This window comes from Desmodus rotundus, chromosome 3 (genome assembly GCF_022682495.2).
Source record: "Desmodus rotundus isolate HL8 chromosome 3, HLdesRot8A.1, whole genome shotgun sequence".
NCBI lineage: Eukaryota > Metazoa > Chordata > Mammalia > Chiroptera > Phyllostomidae > Desmodus > Desmodus rotundus.
Genome location: NC_071389.1, coordinates 11072423 through 11090608, shown reverse-complemented (window position 1 = coordinate 11090608; position 18186 = coordinate 11072423). Strand labels below are relative to the sequence as shown.

Here is an 18186-nt window from a genome sequence, read left to right as displayed (position 1 = left end):
CCATTTACTCTGTCTGTGGTTATCTATTTTTAAAAAAGGAGGGAGAGCAGGTAACAAAAATACCAACATCATAGAATTGGTTTAAGGATGAGTTAATATATTCGGAAGTTCTTGGTACTTATGGTGATGTATATCTTATTACAATTATCTTAATTTCTAGCACATGTAAGATAAATTGATTTGTTAGCAATTGATGATTATCAATGACAAGAAGCCTTTGGGTTGCTGGTTCTGAATAATTATCATGGAAATATTGGAAATGTTGGTGATGTGGAGTATACATCCGAAGCATCACTACGTGTTTCATTTGCTATATTAATGGTGAGGGTTAAGTGCGTTATAGATGTTTGAGGTTGAATACAACTTGTTACTTTCTCAGTTCCCCGGAACCAGCTTCAGTCGGTGGCAGCAGCCTGTAAAGTCTTGATTGAGTTTTCGCTCCTACGTCTGGAGAATCCAGATGAGGCTTGTGCCGTGTCCCAGGTGAGAGTGACGGGCCCATTTCTGAGTCTTATTCTGAGGTGGGATTGTGGAATGATGGAGAAGGGGTGGCATAGAGCAGGGCTGGTAAACTTGTTCTGTGGTAGTCCAGATGGTAAACAATTTTGCTGACCATCCAGTCCCTGTTGCAGCCAGTCTCTTGCCTTTGCAGCTCTGCGTTCGTGCTGTGAAAGCAGCCACAGACAGGACATAAACGAATGAGCATAGCTGTGGTTGGGTAAACTTTCTTAGCAAAAACGGGCAGCGGGCTGAATGGGGGCTGTGGTTTTCCAGTCTCTGGTATGGAGGGCTGCAGAGTTTTTTACAAGGATTCCAGTTGCATGCCTACAAGGCCAGACGAGTGACACTGAGTAAAGCGTGCTAGCTGAGATGGGCGCACGACCCAGCTATAGAGGGCAATCACTGTGGGCTCCAGCTCGCTCTTGCTATGCGGCAGTGGAGGCTCAAAGGCTCATTACTATAACTCGTGGATGATTGAGAGAGAGGAAATCTGGATTTGTATATCAAACTTCCCAGGTTTGAAAAGGTTAGCGTTAACTTCACATTAAAAGCCAACAGCATGCGAGAAGAGAAAGACGAATGTGCAGACCAGTTCGGTCAGGGGCCCATCAGCTTGTGATTTCTGCTCAAGTGGTTTTTTCCTAAGATTGCCGTTCTTGCTAGGAGCCTGCATTTGGCCCTATGCCAGTTAGAAGTCTCAAAAGAGTCGAATCTTCTAAAAGACGTATTTGAATTTGTTTTCTTTTCAGAAACACTTGATCCTCCTCATCAAAGGCCTGTGCACTGGCTGTAGCCGACTAGACAGAACTGAAATCATCACGTTTACAGCAATGATGAAATCGGCCAAACTGCCACAGACAGTGAAGACACTCTCAGATGGTGAGTGTTCCTTTGCCCGACCTGGCTGCTTGGTCACTTCCCTGCCAGCTGCTTTTCCTGGTTTGCTTTCCAGTGGCACTCTCCTCACCCCTCTGTTTGCTTTTGTGTTCCACAGTGGAAGATCAGAAAGAGCTGGCCTCCCCAGTGAGCCCAGAGCTGAGGCAGAAGGAGGTCCAGATGAATTTTTTGAACCAGCTGACGTCAGTTTTCAACCCTAGAACTATAGCATCACCGTCCATAGGCCCACAGACTCCGGTGAGTTGCTTCAACCAGATGTCTTTGTTAAGGAGATAACACTAGAAAAAATAACAAATGTGCTTTATATTTGTGATGTAAAGTGATGTACATGCCTATGGTAGAAAAAAATGGAAGAATACAACCCCCGCCCGAGAAAAAGCAAAACTCACTCTGGCTCTTCCTGTCTAGTTATTACTATTTCATTGACTGTTTTCTAACATTTCTCAGTGTAAATAAACACGTAAAGAACATGCTGCCTGTGGTAGTTGTGGGGTATATACATATTTAAAGCCACACACTCCTCCCTCCTTTGGAAAAACTAACTTGTGCTTTCCCAGCATCAGAAAAGGGTGTCCGCTCACCACCTGGGCAGTCTGAAGAGCATCCGTGGCTGCTTAGTTGGCCAGTCGGCTCAGCTCTGGTCCCTGGGCAGCGCCGACAGGCGATAGTGTCTCGATGGGCCTTTCATGTGCTTTGGTTTTCTTCAGGTGGAAGGAGAAAACGATGAGCAGCCATCCACAGACCAAACGTCTGCTGTCAAAACCAAGAACGTGTTCATAGCTCAGAACGTGGCGAGTCTTCAAGAGCTTGGTAAGATGCTTCATTGTTGGCAGAAAGCTGGTTCCTGCGCTTTCAAAAATTCCTTAAGTGGAAAAGAATCAGACAGCAGATAGAAGCCCGTTTTTAAGGTCAAGCTTTTTCGTTAATTCAGGTGGCTCAGAGAAGCTACTGCGTGTGTGTTTGAACCTGCCATACTTCCTACGCTACATCAACCGGTTTCAAGACGCCGTGTTGGCCAATTCCTTCTTCATCATGCCCGCCACAGTAGCAGATGCCACTGCTGTTCGTAATGGGTAAGGTGCTCCAGGGGACGTATACTTTACATCTAATGCTGTTCTCAAAGAAATAGGCTGGTTATTTTTATGGCATGCCTACTTTCAGATTATAGAAGCAAGTCATTTACAGAGACGCTTTTGTCATCTTCTCTGTTATGTTCCAGCTTTCATTCACTGGTGATCGATGTAACCATGGCATTGGATACCCTTTCTCTACCCGTGTTGGAACCTCTCAGTCCTTCTCGTCTGCAAGACGTGACAGTCCTCAGCCTGAGTTGTCTGTATGCAGGTGAGAAGTTACAATGTCTGGTCTCATTCTCTCAGTCAGCACAGGTATACTTTCCAGAAACCATGAGATCCTTCTGGGTACACTCTCCCCATCTACCTTTACTCACTCCCTTCCCCCAAGGATCATCTAATATCTTTTCCAGGTGAAAAGAGGCCTCAACAGGAATCTTACAGGTTGTCCTGTTATTGTTCAACAGCTGGCGTTGTGTTATGAGCATATTTGATTCCGTAGTGTGTGCAGATAGTAAGTGTCTACTGTGGGAAAAGGAAAACGCCAAGTGCCGTTGGGATGTTGAGGTGAATAATACGTCATCGCTGCCCTCAAGGAGCCTACACCTGAGCAGACGGACCACATAGTGTAACATAAAACAGGAGACGCCAAAGGCAACAAGAGAAGTACAGTGCATTAGGGGCACGCAGAGAAGGGGAGATTGAGTCCTGCGGTGGGAGCGGTTTGAGGAAGGCTTTGTAGAACAAGTGGTATCTGTTTATATCGATACATACGACAGATTCTTCTTCATGCTTCCCCCCAACCCCCTCTCTTTCTGTTGAACATGCTTCCATGGAAGTGGGGCCTAACAGCTGGTGTTTACTCGTTTTAAAGTTATTATTACCATGACTTTTAACCCCTGGTTTTAAATATCCTAGTTATGGGATGTCTTGGAAAGTACAACAATTTCTGATGTTTACTTGGTTCTGTAACTGAAGATTCGAACAGCCTTGGAAACCTGACTGTGGGTGCAACCAAGAAATTACTGAAGTTGACCATCTTCCTACATTCTTTGAACAGCTTATTTTAAACATCTCTGTTCAAATGGGAATCTAAAGATAAAGGCACTTCCCCTAGGGAAGGCAGTAGTCACAAAGGAACTGAGTTTATTGATGTATCTGGTAGGGCAGGTGGGATTTTAGCTTGGCTAACTCTAGGCAGAGGCAAAAGCAGGGCCAAAAGCATTCCAGAGTTTGGGGAATGTACTGGGGTGTGTGTGTGTGTGTGTGTGGACTAGCGTGTGTTACATCTGCAAAGAAAGTAGGCCCCGGTCGCAGAAGGCCTAGAAACGGGTTCCGAGTCAGTGGGACCACACCCTGTAGACAGTAGAGACCACTGAAGATGTTGAAGGGCGGTGTGGGAATTTGGTGTGGGGAGGTGCCAGTGGCGCGGACACACTACAATGGAAGGACACACAAAAGGCTTGAGCTGGAGCAGCAGCAGTGAGAGGAGAGAGCCAGGGGTACATGTGGCCATATGCTCTCTCCACGCCCATTTCCGGGGTTTGTTTCTTAGTCCTCTGCCTTTGATCTTGGTATTTTTAAATTGGGGGTTCAATAATTTCAATTTTCTGGGAATTTCTTTTTTTTTAAGTAACATCTCTATTCTTTAAACATCTAAAAATAAATAAGGTGTTATTTATTTTACAGAGAGGGGAAGGGAGGTAGAAACATTGATAGGTTGACTCCTGTATGCACCCCAGCCGAGGACTGAACCCGCAATCCAGGCATGTGCCCTGACCGGGAATGGAACTGGTGACCTTTCGTTTTGTGGGATGACGCCCAACTGACTGAGCCCCATTGGTCAGGGCATCAGTTTTCAGGGAATTTCTTATATGTCACATGGATCTCAGTGTATTTAGTCAGAGGATTAAAGATTCTTCACAAATTCTTAGTTGGGTTAAAGATCCAAGATTTGGTTTGTTGAAATTTGATCACTTGGGGTTATATTTAAAGAAAGAGATTTGTCCTTGATATCTTCAAGAAAAACCAAATATGGGATTTTCCCCATAATCTTAAAAAAATAATTAAAAATATATATTTAAATTAATAGATTTTATTTTTAAAGCAGTTTTAGGTTTAAAGAAAAATTGAGCAGATTTTACAGAGTTCCCATACATTCTCCTTTCCCCATACCCAGTTTCCATTATTAACATGCTGAATTAATATGAGACATTTGTTACAATTGATGAACTGACATTGATGTTATTATTAACGGAAGTTTAGATTAGGGTTTCCTCTCTGTGTGGTACGCTTATGTGTATTCGGACAGATGCATAGTGTTGTGTATCCACTATCATTGTCTCATACAGAATAGTTTCACTGCCCTAAAAACCCTTCATGCTTCATCTAGTAAAGCCTCTGCCCTCTCCCCATCCCCATTCTCTAGTAACCACTGATGTTTCTACTGTCTACGTAGTTACCTTTTCCAAAATGCTGTGTAGTTGGAATGAACTGTATAGTATGTAGTCTTTTGTTTGTTTGTTTGTTTTTGCTTAGAATATGCAGTTATGTTTCCTCTGTGTCTTTGTGGCTTGACAGCTCATCTCTTTTTATTGCTTTTTATTTGTATATGAACCACAGTTATCCATTCAACTTCTGAAGGACATTTTGATTGCTTCTATTTCTTGGCAGTTACGAATACAGCTACAGTAAATATTTGTGGGCAGGTTTTTGCGTGGACAGAAGTTTTCAGCTCATTTGGGTAAACACCTAGGAGTATGATCGCTGGATCATATGCTAAGACTATGTTTAGTGTTGTCCGTATGGAATTTACTTTCAGCAACAATAAAATCGCTGAGTAGCTTGTGAGCGGGTTGTGTTTTTGTTTCAGTTTTGGTGGAACCAAGAACACCATGATTGGAATTTGTGCGTCTTTCTCTCAGGTGTGAGTGTGGCGACCTGCATGGCCATCCTTCACGTGGGCAGCGCTCAGCAAGTGCGGACAGGGTCCACGAGCTCCAAGGAAGACGACTACGAGAGTGATGCCGCCACGATCGTCCAGAAATGCGTAAGCCAAGCCTCTGGGCGTGCGGGCGCCCTGGTGGTTCAAACGAGGGGACGTGAGCAGGTACACTTTCCTCCGTGACAGAGGAAAGGGCGTGGAGTGCTCTCCACACCCCTCCTACTGGGAAGTAGGTCTGAGAGGTAGGCGTTCAGTTTGCGTACCTGGCAGGTTGCACTGCCGAAAGCACTGCAGTGTTGTGGTGGCAGTGACCTTGAGAAAGATGAGTCCCTCAGTCAGCATGTATGTTTGAGGGCTTACTGCGCGTCAGTGTACTTAGAGTAGAGACGCGCAGTGATTTCAGGTAGTGGTAAGTGGATAGGATGAGTAAATGTGATAGGAAGCAACCTGGGCGTGTTGCTTTAGATTGGGCGGAGGGAACACCTCTGGGGTGCCGTGTGAGCTGAGCTGGAAAAGGGAGCCGGTGCCCCGTGAAGGGAAATGTGACGATTGTGTCATTGGAAAGTGACTTGAAGATATTTCGGTCCTGAAGCTAAATTAATTCAGGTAGGATTTAGCATGTATAATGAAATATGTCTGCTTGCTCAGATTTCTCTGTATGTTTGATATTGGACAGCTTGAAATCTATGATATGATTGGACAAGCCATCTGCAGCTCTCGCCGGGCTGGCGGTGAGGTAAGAGGCGTGTCTGTGCTACTGCCCGTCTCCCAGCCTGTAACATGTGCTCTTCTCTGGCGACCTGTGAGAGGCCTGTCTGTGTTCGCCTTTTCCTTTTGGGCCTTTTTTCAGTGACAGTTGGCCTTCAATGTTATATTAATTTCAGGTGTCTCTTGTGCCTTTTTCAACAGCGCTATCAGAACTTCCAGTTGCTGGGTGCCTGGTGCTTGTTAAACAGCCTGTTCCTCATACTGAACCTCAGTCCTACTGCCTTGGCTGATAAGGGGAAAGAGAAGGACCCACTGGCCGCACTCCGAGTCAGAGACATCCTTTCTCGGACGAAAGAGGGTGTGGGCTCTCCTAAACTGGGGCCTGGCAAAGGGTACGTGTCTCTCTGCCTGCCACCCCTGCTTTGTCCTCTTCCTGCCAGTTTCTGTCGATGGGGGCTAGCGTCACTCTTCTCATCTCCGCATCAGTAGAAAAATGTCTCTCCGTACCCAGTTGAATTTAACAGCCCATGATGATCACAGGCTGCTGTCTCCACATCAAAGCTGTGTGACTTTGGATGAATCACTCATTTTTTTTCAGTCTTCTTTCCTCATGTGTAAGAATGAGAAAATGCCTGTGTGATACATATTTTAGGATTTTTATGAGGTTCACATTGGGAAACAAATGCTTTTGTAAAACGGGCTCAGTTGATTTGGAGGTGATTGCTCCACTTGCGTGTTTACCTATAAAGAGAGGGTTCTGTCAGGTCCTGCTTGCTTGCTTCCTGAAACATTTGCTGCTCTTTTGATGAAATCTGGGCATTAAAGCCTGCTAGGAAAGAAGGTGGAGATGTGCCTTCTGTGCTGTTCAAGGGTGTGTTTTGTAAGGACAGGCGTTTCTGGATTTTATCCGTTCACTCAGTCCCAGCCACGCAGTAGGCCCTTATTCAGGCGTTGAGGGTGTAGCACAATCAAAGCAATGTCCTTGCCTTTATGCAGTTTATCTTCCGACTGGAACAACAGTGAGCAAATGCACTAAGTTCACAGGAGATTATGTGTGAGTGTTGTAGAGAAAAATAAGCCAGAGCAAGGGGTTGTTATTTTAGTTAGAGTGGTCATGGAAGACCTCTGAAGACAAGATGCAGAGAACATACGTGAGGTGACGGAGTGAGCCATGCAAATATTTGGGGTGGAATTGTGCAGGTTTTGAGGGAGAAGTGTAATTTGGCATTTTTAAGGCTCAACAAGTTCAGTATGGCTAGAATGGGGAAATGGAGGGGGGAGAGCGGTAGGAAATTAGGTCAGGGAGTTAGCCAGGGGCCAGATCACCTAGGGCCAAGTGTAATCTATAGGGGTAAGAGGGTTTCAACAGGGGGTGGCATGATCTGATTGATCAGTGATTTGAGAATACAGCTTCTGTGTGGAGAATAGACTACAGGGTCAGTAGAGAAAAAGGCAGAACAGTTAGGAAGCTAATCCATTACTGCAAACCAGAGAGGAAGGGGCTCGGAATAGGGTGGTGGTGGTGGTAAAGGAGGTCAACTTGGGGTACGTTTTGAAGGTATAGCAGGCGGGATTTGCTCATGGTTTGGATGTTGAGTGAAAAACATGACATCAGCATTTCTTTGGCGTGAGAAAAATTGGGCTGTGTAATTTACTGAGCTAGGGAACACTAGCTCAGGAGTGGATCGGGAGGCAGCAAGGGGAAGAACCCAAGAACTTAATCTTGGCCATGCGGAGTTGGCGATGAATGTTGACATCGATGTGAGATGTTGAGTGGGCAGTAGGGTATGTGAGTGTGGAATTCAGGAAGAAGTCAATTCTGGGTCTCATTTAACAAGCTATTCACTGAGTGTCTTCTCTGTCCCAGGCTCTGTGTTAGTCTGGCATGCTTCGATGAACAAAAAAGTAGACATTCCCAAGAGACAAAGTTGATATTCATGGAAATATATGTCAAATTGCATCTAGAGTGTATTGTAGTAGTGCCATTTGACCTTGGCCAGAAAAATCAAGGCAGGCTTCCCTGAGGAAGTGTTCTGAAATAGGCATTGGGATGGTTGGCATGCATAATGTTTTGGACGACAACAGACTGCATGTACAGTGGCGATACACAGACCACGTAGCCTAGGTGTGTTGTAGTTTATGTCATCTACGCTTGTGCACGTGTGCTCGGTAATGTCCGTGCAACGGCGAAACTGCATTTCCTAGCATGTGTCCCAGTTGTTAAGTGGTGCGTGGCAGCAAATATCAGGCAAAGTAGAGGGGTGAGTTCGTTCCAGAGAGAACAGTGGTTTGTGATATTGGGCATTTATCCTCGGTCCTGGCCCTGTAAAGACAAATGGGAGAATGCCAAAAAGTACTTCTTTTCTTAGAAGTAGCAGTTACATTTAAAAATGGTCATTGTTTCTTGAGATTTAAATTAATACATGTACAAATTTATAAGCTACAAACCATAAGAAAGGAAAAAAAGAGTCACTTAAATTAGTGAACATTCTATTAGACATTTTTCTGTTTGCATATATAAAATATATTTACAAAGATAGGGTCACTTATGAAATGTTATTGACATCTTTTCAGTGAACAAACTATGTAAGTTTTAAATGGCTGATAACGTTCCACTATATAAATGTACCATAGTTAACTAATTACCTTATTAAACACTTACTTAGGTTGTTCCAAGTTTCTTATTTTGATAAACTATGGTTTTTAAACCTTCTAAAACACAAATCTTTGTGAACTTGTTTAATTATCCCCTTGAGGTAAAATCCTAGAAGTATAATTTTTAGGACAAAGCCTGCACTTATTTAAAAATTTTAGCCCTGGTTGGTGTGGCTCAGTGGATTAAGTGCCAGCCTACAAACGAAAGGATCACCAGTTCGATTCCAAATCAGGGCACATGCCTGGGTTGTGGACCAGTTCCCCATTAGGGGGCGCATGAGAGGCAACCACACACTGATGGTCCCCTCTTTCTTCCTCCTGTCCCCTCTTTGTAAAAATAAATAAAATCTTTGAAAAAAATAAATAAAAATTTGAAATGTTTTGCCAAGCTGCTCTACTTTGCATTCCTGCCAGCTGTGTGTGCATATGCCCCATTTCCCCAGGTTCTCTTCGACAGTGGGTGTTGCTAGTCCTCACGTTTGCTGACATTGGAAGTGAAAGATGTTACTACATTGCTCTTATTTGTGTATCTTTGGTTACTGGTGTGATTGTGGTCCTCTTCACATAGTTACTGCTCATTTTCGTTTCTTTTGTAAACTGCCTATGTCTTCGCTCCACTTTTCTCTTTGGTGTTTGTCCTTTTTTCTTATTGATTTACATGAGCTCATTATATATTAGATATACTAAGTCTTTGTCATGTGATCACTTGGATAGAAAGAAAAAGTTTTATAGAAGTTGGTAATTTTTAACATTTTCTTAAAAGAATGACTTCTAAGAAGTTCAGATACCATTTAAATGTTAGTGTCTTCACATGACCCAGTTGCTTTGAACCGACAGTTTCAGCTTAACAGTCCGTGGATTTTGAAGTTTCTGTAGTACTGGAGTTCTTGACCTAGAGCCGGTGGGTCCTTAGGCAGCCCGTGGTTGGGCTTCAGGGAAGCTGTGCACTTCTGAAATTACATGCACAGTCTGTACTTTTCCCCCCTGGGGGAGTCCCATAGACTCTGAGCAGGGTCTGGGGACCCCAAAATGGCAAGATGCTCTGTGTTTACGGTTGTACTATATTGTGAGTTATCTAAAGGTTTGTTCTTTCCCTGTCTTTGTGTAGGCATCAGGGATTTGGGGTGCTCTCCGTCATATTGGCGAACCATGCCGTCAAGCTGTTAACATCCCTCTTCCAAGACCTGCAGGTGGAGGCTCTGCACAAGGTGAGGGGGTTGTGTGCAGGGAACTGGCGTAGTGGTGGCTGGGTCCGCTCTGGGTACACTGGCCTGAGCAATCCGATCAGGGGGTGGTTTCCCGGTGACTCATGACATTAATCCTCTCTGGGTGTTTACTTTCAGGGTTGGGAGACAGATGGTCCCCCTGCGGCCCTGAACATTATGGCCCAGAGCACCTCCATACAGAGGATTCAACGGCTGATCGACTCTGTCCCACTGACGAACTTGTTGCTGACGTTACTATCAACTTCCTACAGAAAGGTGGGTGGGGTCATGCCATCGGCAACTGGGGAGATCTCCTGTAAGAGAAACGTCTCCAAATGAGTAAGACTGACTGAAAACTGTGACCTTTATAATGCCAGATTTGTGGTAATCATTTTAGAGATGAGAGGAATTCTTAAATGATGCCAAACATTGCAATCAGCTGTCGGTCATTAGCAGTGTGATGCGGATAACTGCTCCGTTTATTGTGGCAATGGGCATGCTGAAGCAGAAACATAGAGGGCACTATGGAAGCACTCCTTTTTCAGTTCTTGTCCATGTCTCTGGTTTGGGGGTGCTTTTGTAGGAAAACGCAGTGAGAGTCCCAAAAGGAGCCAGTAGGAGAGCTACTTGTTGGATTTAGAGAAAGAGAATAAGACAGAGAGAACTTTTCCAGTGTGAACGGGGTGAGGCAGGAAGGTTCCCGTTTGATGGTCCTCAGCTCCACCACCCTCACTGCTCGCCTAGGCCTGTGTCCTGCAGCGGCAGAGGAAGGGCTCCATGAGCAGTGACGCCAGCGCCTCCACCGACTCCAACACCTACTACGAGGACGATTTCAGCAGCACGGAGGAGGACAGCAGCCAAGGTAGAGCGCTCTATTCTGTCCCCAGCAGATGAGCTGCAGAGTGCAGCAGGAAGTTTTCCCAGCGGTTCCTCTGGTTTCCTGTTTGTCCTTTTCTTTCGGCTGCCTAGCCTGGGTCTTGATTTTATGTGTGCTCAAAGGTGACCTGTTATTTAAGAGTAAGGCGTGCTGTTGAAGACTGAATAAAAGAAACTACTATCAGCAGAGCCCAGGTTGCTTTTCATTCCTTGTCCTCCAAAATCAAATACGTTTCAGTTCACATTTCTTTTTCTAAAGATTTTATTTATTCACTTTCAGAGAGAGGGAGAAAGAAAGGGAGAGAAACATCAATGTGTGGTTACCTCTCGCATGCCCCCTATTTGGGAATCGAACCGGCGACCCTCTGCTTCGCAGTCTGGCACTCAATCCACTGAGCCACACCAGCCAGGGCTCTTTTTGTGTTAACCCATTTTGTGAACTCTGCTCTGAGCTTTTTCACTGAAACTCCAAAGGTGTGCGAGGTGTTAGGTCTGGCTGTTGTTGTGGATGGGTGGCCTGAGGAAGCTGAGGGAGAGAAGCTCCATACTCTTGTCACGAGCAACAGGGCGAGACTGGCATTCCCTCCTGCCTTAGTCTGGCGAGAGACTGAAAAAGGTGAACATCTCAGATTCCCTATAATCAGGTTTTTGGGAGCAGTGTACACAGGATTGTGAAATGCATGATTCTTATATTGGGGTTTACAATTGATAGGCAAGTAAAAAATTTGCTCTTGAAAATATTTGGTTTGTTGCCAGTAAAATAAAAAGTGAGATTTCCTTTGTTGGGCCCCTTTAAAAAAATCAGTTTATAACAAAGAAAAAAATACCAGTTTTATTGAGGTCTGATTTATATAAAACAGAATGTTCCCCTTTTATGTATACATTTAGATGTTTTAAAACATGTTTTAAATTTTTCAGTTACAGTTGCCGTACAATATTATGTTAATTTCAGGTGTAAAAACATAGGTGAGTTTTGACAAATTTATGCAATTGTGTAACTGCCACCACAATTCAGATATCCTTGTGTTCCTTTGACTTTTTAAAAGCAGATATACTAACATTTAAAAAAATGTGTATGTCCCTTTTCTCTTTTCTCTGTTCAGATGATGACAGTGAGCCTATTTTGGGGCAGTGGTTTGAAGAGACCATCTCCCCCAGTAAAGAGAAAGTGGCACCTCCGCCTCCTCCCCCGCCCCCTCCACTGGAGAGCTCCCCTAGAGTTAAAAGCCCCAGCAAGCAGGCCCCTGGAGAGAAGGGCAACATTTTGGCCAGCCGCAAAGATCCTGAGTTGGTAAGAGTGGATTTCTGAGGCTTAGGGGAAGGAGAAATGGCAAGAAAGCGTGTGAAAAGCTGATCGTTTGAACTAAAACATTTTCTAGGATATGGATAACTAACATGTAAAGATATTTTTACTTAGGACTTTAATGTATTGGTTATGTTTGATTAAGTAACATGTACTCTTAGTGTTTCTCTGATTAAGGGTTATTAGTAACGTAGTCTTTGGAATTAGAGGTGAGTTTTAATCCTGCTTTTCTCATGTTCTGGCTTTGTGATGCTGGGCAAGAATCTGAACTTCTCTCAGCTTCAGTTATGTCCTTTATTGTATGGAGGTTAAATCTGCCTCTCAATGTCGTGAGGAGTTAAAGAGCCCTTTGCATAGGTTTGGTACGTGGTAAGTTCTTGCTAATGATTTTTCCAACTAGTGTTTATTGATGACATGCTCTGTGTAAGCCCCTGTTCTGAAGCTGTATCAGCAAACGAGTCAGATATAATCCTTGCTTTCATACAGCTTGACCTAGTCAAGGGTCTGGACATTAAACATTTATACAATAGTTCAGTTTAATTTTAATAAAGGTGGAAAGTGCCGGGAATTCTATAATGATAATACAAGCTTCAAAACGGAATATATCAGTAATGTCCAAGAGCTGGACAGATGTAGGACCTTAGAGGAGAAAGAAATGAGTCAGTCTATTTGGAAATCCTCCATAGTCATGCAATATTTTGTGAAGTCTTATACTAAACTGACGTACTGTTTTGTGTAACTGGTAGAATTACAAGGGAAGGGCTATCATAATTAAACTTAGTCCTGCTGTAGGTGACTTAAAATCTGATTTTTCAGTTCAGTGTATTTATAGCATGAGGCCTATGGACAGATTTCACTTCCTGTGTGTGTTCAGGACTCGTAGGGGCTCTGGACTTCTGAACCTGATACCAGCTTTTTCTGTTTGTTTGTTTTAGTTCTTAGGTCTGGCGTCCAACATTTTGAACTTCATCACCTCTTCCATGCTGAACTCTCGGAACAATTTTATCCGAAACTACCTGAGTGTATCTCTCTCAGAACACCATATGGCTACCCTGGCCAGCATCATTAAGGAGGTGGACAAAGATGGACTCAAGGGTCAGTCGACAGGATATTGTTTTCTTGTGGAGTTTGGCTGTAGGCTGGGTGGTGTGATAAACTCTGCAGCTGCCTGAATGATCGGTTTTCCTGTGTGTCTCTCAGGTTCATCAGATGAAGAGTTTGCTGCTGCTCTCTATCATTTCAACCACTCTCTGGTCACTTCCGACCTCCAGTCACCTAACCTGCAGGTTTGTGTGTGCGACGACCAGTGGGGCCGAGAGCTCTCTCCATCAGCGCTCAGCAGGCTGCAGTTCTTGTTGCTAAGCAACACCGTTTGTCATAGGATCCCCACAGTGGAGAGAGTGCTGAGAGAATATTCCAGTATGACCCTCTGCCTTAATTAGGATCATTTAAGGAAAGGAAAATGTCAGTGAATTTAAAGAAAAGGAAAAACTACAAAAACAACCCCTGATGACTATCCTAGTAGAAAAACGGACAAAATAAATAAGGACAATTAAAAAAAAAGTTAGATATATATGTATCCATATATACACATTATATCCAGGATGTGTATATATGGATATGTATAAAAATGCCCAACATACATAGGAAATGTTTGTCATTAGTAATCTAAGAAATACACATTAAAAGGCATATTTTAAAGGAATCAAGTGATAGCAGGTAGATGCCTCATATGCATTCCCGCTTGCAACCCACCACCAAAACGAAGTCTGGGGTCTTGTTTGTGGACTTGTAAATCTTACGATTTTCTCTCCCCACTGAGGTAGCTGATGTCTTGAATTCTAAATCTGAAATTTCTCATTTCATTAGTTTTGTATGTATTTATTGTTGTGTTTATAGTTCTTATATTGGAAAATTATTTTTTTGTTTCTAGTTTTTATAGCAAATGACATTGTGCTCTGTGCAGCCCTTTCAGGCCTTTTTCACTTAATATTGTTTAGTACTGTGTTGCTAAGACCCATCCACGTTTTCGCGTGGTTTTGTAGTTCTTGTTTGGACTGCTACGTGATATCCCACTGTCTTCGTGACTGTCCCAGTTTCTTCGTTCCCTTCTGCTCCACTCACGGCCCTTTGGGTTGTGTCAGGTCTAATCGCAATTCTGGGTGTTGCTGTGACCTTCTTGCACGTCTCCCCTGTTCTCTTGGGACTGTAACTAGGAGTAGAGTTGGCAGGTTGCGGAGTGTGTGACCAGAAGCAGATAACGCCAAACGGCTCTTCTGAGCAGCCGCACCACGTCCTACTCCACCAGCAGTGTGGCAGAGGCACGCGGATTCACGGATTCACATTCTCTCCCACGTTTGCCAGCGTCAGGTTTTCGTAGGAACTTTCTTAGGTTCAAAGTCGGGGGGGATTCTCGATCTTTAACGTACATGAGCTTCCCTGGGGAATTTGTTAAAAATGCTGATTCTTAGTTACTGTGATGCTCCCCTCCCCCAGTAGAGTTTGGTAATCTCTAATAATTTGCTTTACTGTTTTGAACAGTTTTTGGTTACTCTTAGGATTCTTTTGGTGGATTCTCAGAATCAGGACACAATTGAAAGTGTTGCACTTGCCCCCAAAGGGACAAAATGCAGGACGCTATTTCAGGAGGTTAAAATTGATTCTCATAACCCCAACCTATTCAAGAAATTCTTAAAATTTTTCTTTCGTTGTTGAAAAAATGATAAAAGCTATTTATACTTACCTACTGTTACATGAACACATTTGGGGGGGCAAGAAGGGAAATACTGCGTAGAAAAGTTGTTGACGTATGTAAAGTGAAGAGAAGGAAATGCTTCAGTTAGCATATGGCCAGCTGTCCTGCCAAAGTTGCCAGTTCCTTGCCCAGATCTGAGTTTATTTAGGGAAGTTTCAAAGTTCATAGACTAGACCTTTTCCTGCTTAAACTTGTTCAATGAATGGGGAGGAAATCTTTTTTTCTGGAGAATAGTTAGGATTCCTCGAATGGTGGTGCCCTCTTAGCATTGTAAAGACGATGACAGGCCTTGTCTGGACGTGCAACCTGGTTGCCCGTAGCTACTGACTTCGTGCAGAGGGAGTCCTCACACCTCCCTGTTCAGTCCGTCTGCAAACATGGGGCTTGGAATTCTTCCCCTGAGTGTCACGGCTGTGGTGGGGGAGGTGCAGGCAGCCGGTGTCATCTAGCGATCTGCCCCGGGCTTCCCTGCTGGATGTCGTTTCTTTGGGTGGCACAGAGCCGGCTGCCCAGCTGCCCGACTTGCGTTGCGAGACACACACAGTGTCCCCTCAGGGAGGTTAGTAAGATGTGCCTCAGTCTGCGGGCAGACAGACGTCAGCTGTGCCTTAAAAGTAACCTTAAGTTGTCTGGGAAATAAAGAACTGTGGTTCTGAGTAAGATTAGTAGGCCTATTCCCTACTCAGAGAGGAAATTGAAATCTACTTATTGACGACTTTGAACGTATTGGGTTGAGGACATTGTGCTGAGAGGCTGTGGGAGACGTGCTGGGTTGGCAGAGCCCCTCTGTTTCCTTACGTGTGTCTAATAAAGGTGACAGTCCACTAAGGTGACCTGTGTCTCGAAGCCCAAAGAGAAAGCAGGCTTTGTCTGGTTTTCCATTGGTGTTCTGCTCCAGTGGCCTTTGGGGATTAGCTCAATCTCTAGCCCTGCTTTTCAGAGAGGAGGTTGGGAGTGGGGCTGAAAGTTCCTGTCCTCTAATCACAGGGTTCTTCTGGCAGCCCACCCCATGCTGAAGCTGTCTGGGACCCATCTGTCTAGGGGCTCACCTCATTAGCATAAACTCAGGTATTGCTGGAAGTAGCTTATTATGAGGAGGAAAAGAAGTTTCTTTCACTCCTATCACTGAGGAAATTACCAGAGTTTTAGGATCTCTGTGCTGGGAATGGGACTAAGACCAAATACATCTTTATTATGTCACCACATCACAGGGGGGACTGCTTAAAGATAAAGATCTGGGTGGAGATGGTGGTGACGATCACAGCTGTACGGTGTGCGTGAACTTGATGCCACCAAACTACTTAAAAACAGCTAAAATGGTAACTTTTAAAGACTTTATTTATTTATTTTAGAGAGAGGGGAAGGAAGGGAAAAGGAAAAAGAAATATCAATGTGTGGTTGACTCTCGCACACCCCAGACTGGGGACCAGGCCTGCAACCTGGCATGTGCCCTGACTGGGAATCGAACCTGCGACCCTTGGGTTCGCAGCCTGCACTCAATCCACTGAGCCACACCAGCCAGGGCTAAAATGGTAAATTTTATGTTATTTTATCACAGAGAATTACCTGGCACTTTTAATACTAGTTTGTTGCTAGGAGTACCAAATGTTAGCCTCTATATTTATTGTTTTGTTACTGTTAGTATATTTTTATTACATTTACTATTACTGATAGAATTCTGATAATTTAAATAGTAGTGATTTAGGTTCATTCATTCAATAAGCATTCATTGAACATTTTCTGTGTGTGGACACTGAAGGAACAGCTGACTTGAATTACTGTGGGATCAGGAGAGAGAGGAGAGATTTGGTGTGAGGAGCAGACCTGTTGGAGAGATCATGGGAATTTATTTGCATGGGATGAAGGACGCAGGGAGGGGGAGTTTAAGGTATTGCTGGGGTTTACGTCTCAAGTGGAGGCTGGCAGGATGCTGTGGTCTTTGCTAGGAATGGAGAGTCAGGAAGGAGAGTTGGCTGGGGTGCAGCAGGAGCGGTGCGCAGCCCTCAGTTTGCGCACTCCCAGGTTCGACTCAGCGCAGAGGCTGCACTTACTCACGGGTGACTGACCTATTTCACATTTGCTCAGAGTGGTCCTTTGCCCTTTTCTCTGTTTTTAAACACAAATGAGTTGATATCAGCTTACCGGCATGACTTTTTTCAGTCGCTGTGGTCGGTCAGTGTTGAAGCCGTGTGTAGCCTGGAAAATTGCATAGCTGAGTGTGAGGTTCTCCTATAATGAAGGAGTCGACTGAAGGCCATTAGCAGAGGCGTTTTCTACGTGACTATATTGCTTCCTTTGTCGGTTTGTTGAATTCTGTAGCCCTTTATTCAAATGAGAAAACAGTTTGTGTTTTTGCATACAAGAATTGTACATTGTAGGTTATCAATGCTTTTAGTTTAAACGGTCACCATTACTATTGAAAAAAATCGTCTTAAATATAACATTTTGAGAGGCCAGTGGGATGAAAACATCTAGAAAGTAGTTGGAAATGTGAGTCTGAAATTCAGGAGTTAAAAAATCAAGGTTGATGATAGCTTTGGGACTTCCTGAGGCGGTCATCAGAGGGATGAGAAACAGATGGGGTGGAGAGATAGCAAGGGGGACGGAGACTGGAGGCTGAAACCTCGGGAACGCCTGCATGGAAGAGGGTGGAGAAAGGGTGCGTGGGAGGAATGGGCAGGCCAGAGCTGGCTCGGGTTTTGCTTCTTAGAAAGTCAGTTTCTCTTGCTTAGAGTTGAAGTGTCAAGGAAAAACCAGGTCCTGAGGAATTTCTTATAGCTCTGAGGCCTAAAAACTGACACAAAACAAAAACCTTACCTAAAAAATATTATATAAATAACGTTATAAAGAATATATGTACATTAACTATAATCCTTTCACCAAATCTATGATTTTATTTTTTACCTGTTTCCCTCTGGTCCCTATCCATATAGTTTGTATCATTTTACAGTTACAATCTTAACATTGATATGTCTTTTGTTTTCTGCTTTTTCAAACTTTATATATGTAATGTGTTTTACATTTCCCTTGGTCTTTGTAACGGCCACCATTATGGCTGCATGTCACTTGAACATTTAGATGTTTTCTCTAATTTTTTTATTACAGTAGTGCTACAGTATTTATTTTTGATATAGCCGAGGCATAGTTAATTTTTGAAAGGTTTCCTTGAGTCAGGGATGGAAAAGGCATTTACGTCTGTGTTGAGCGTAGCGATTAAGAATGTAGGTTTTAGAGGTAAACCTGGCTTATTACTTGGTAATCTTGTGGCT

At 43.8% G+C, this 18186-nt stretch overlaps 1 protein-coding gene across 4 annotated transcripts in view; it reads left to right on the top strand.

Moving 5' to 3' along the window:
- Positions 1-18186, top strand: part of UBR4 (ubiquitin protein ligase E3 component n-recognin 4) — a 118445-nt gene that overhangs the window by 7594 nt on the left and 92665 nt on the right. For all 4 annotated transcript variants that reach the window (XM_053921231.2, XM_053921229.2, XM_053921230.2 and 1 more), the window contains exons 3-17: positions 380-483; positions 1251-1380; positions 1496-1635; positions 2106-2208; positions 2330-2471; positions 2618-2742; positions 5396-5520; positions 6092-6151; positions 6325-6515; positions 9887-9986; positions 10122-10259; positions 10728-10845; positions 11963-12150; positions 13098-13257; positions 13363-13448. In XM_053921231.2, coding sequence (XP_053777206.1) covers positions 380-483; positions 1251-1380; positions 1496-1635; positions 2106-2208; positions 2330-2471; positions 2618-2742; positions 5396-5520; positions 6092-6151; positions 6325-6515; positions 9887-9986; positions 10122-10259; positions 10728-10845; positions 11963-12150; positions 13098-13257; positions 13363-13448 — 1910 coding nt within the window. The remainder of the gene's footprint in view (positions 1-379; positions 484-1250; positions 1381-1495; positions 1636-2105; positions 2209-2329; positions 2472-2617; positions 2743-5395; positions 5521-6091; positions 6152-6324; positions 6516-9886; positions 9987-10121; positions 10260-10727; positions 10846-11962; positions 12151-13097; positions 13258-13362; positions 13449-18186) is intronic.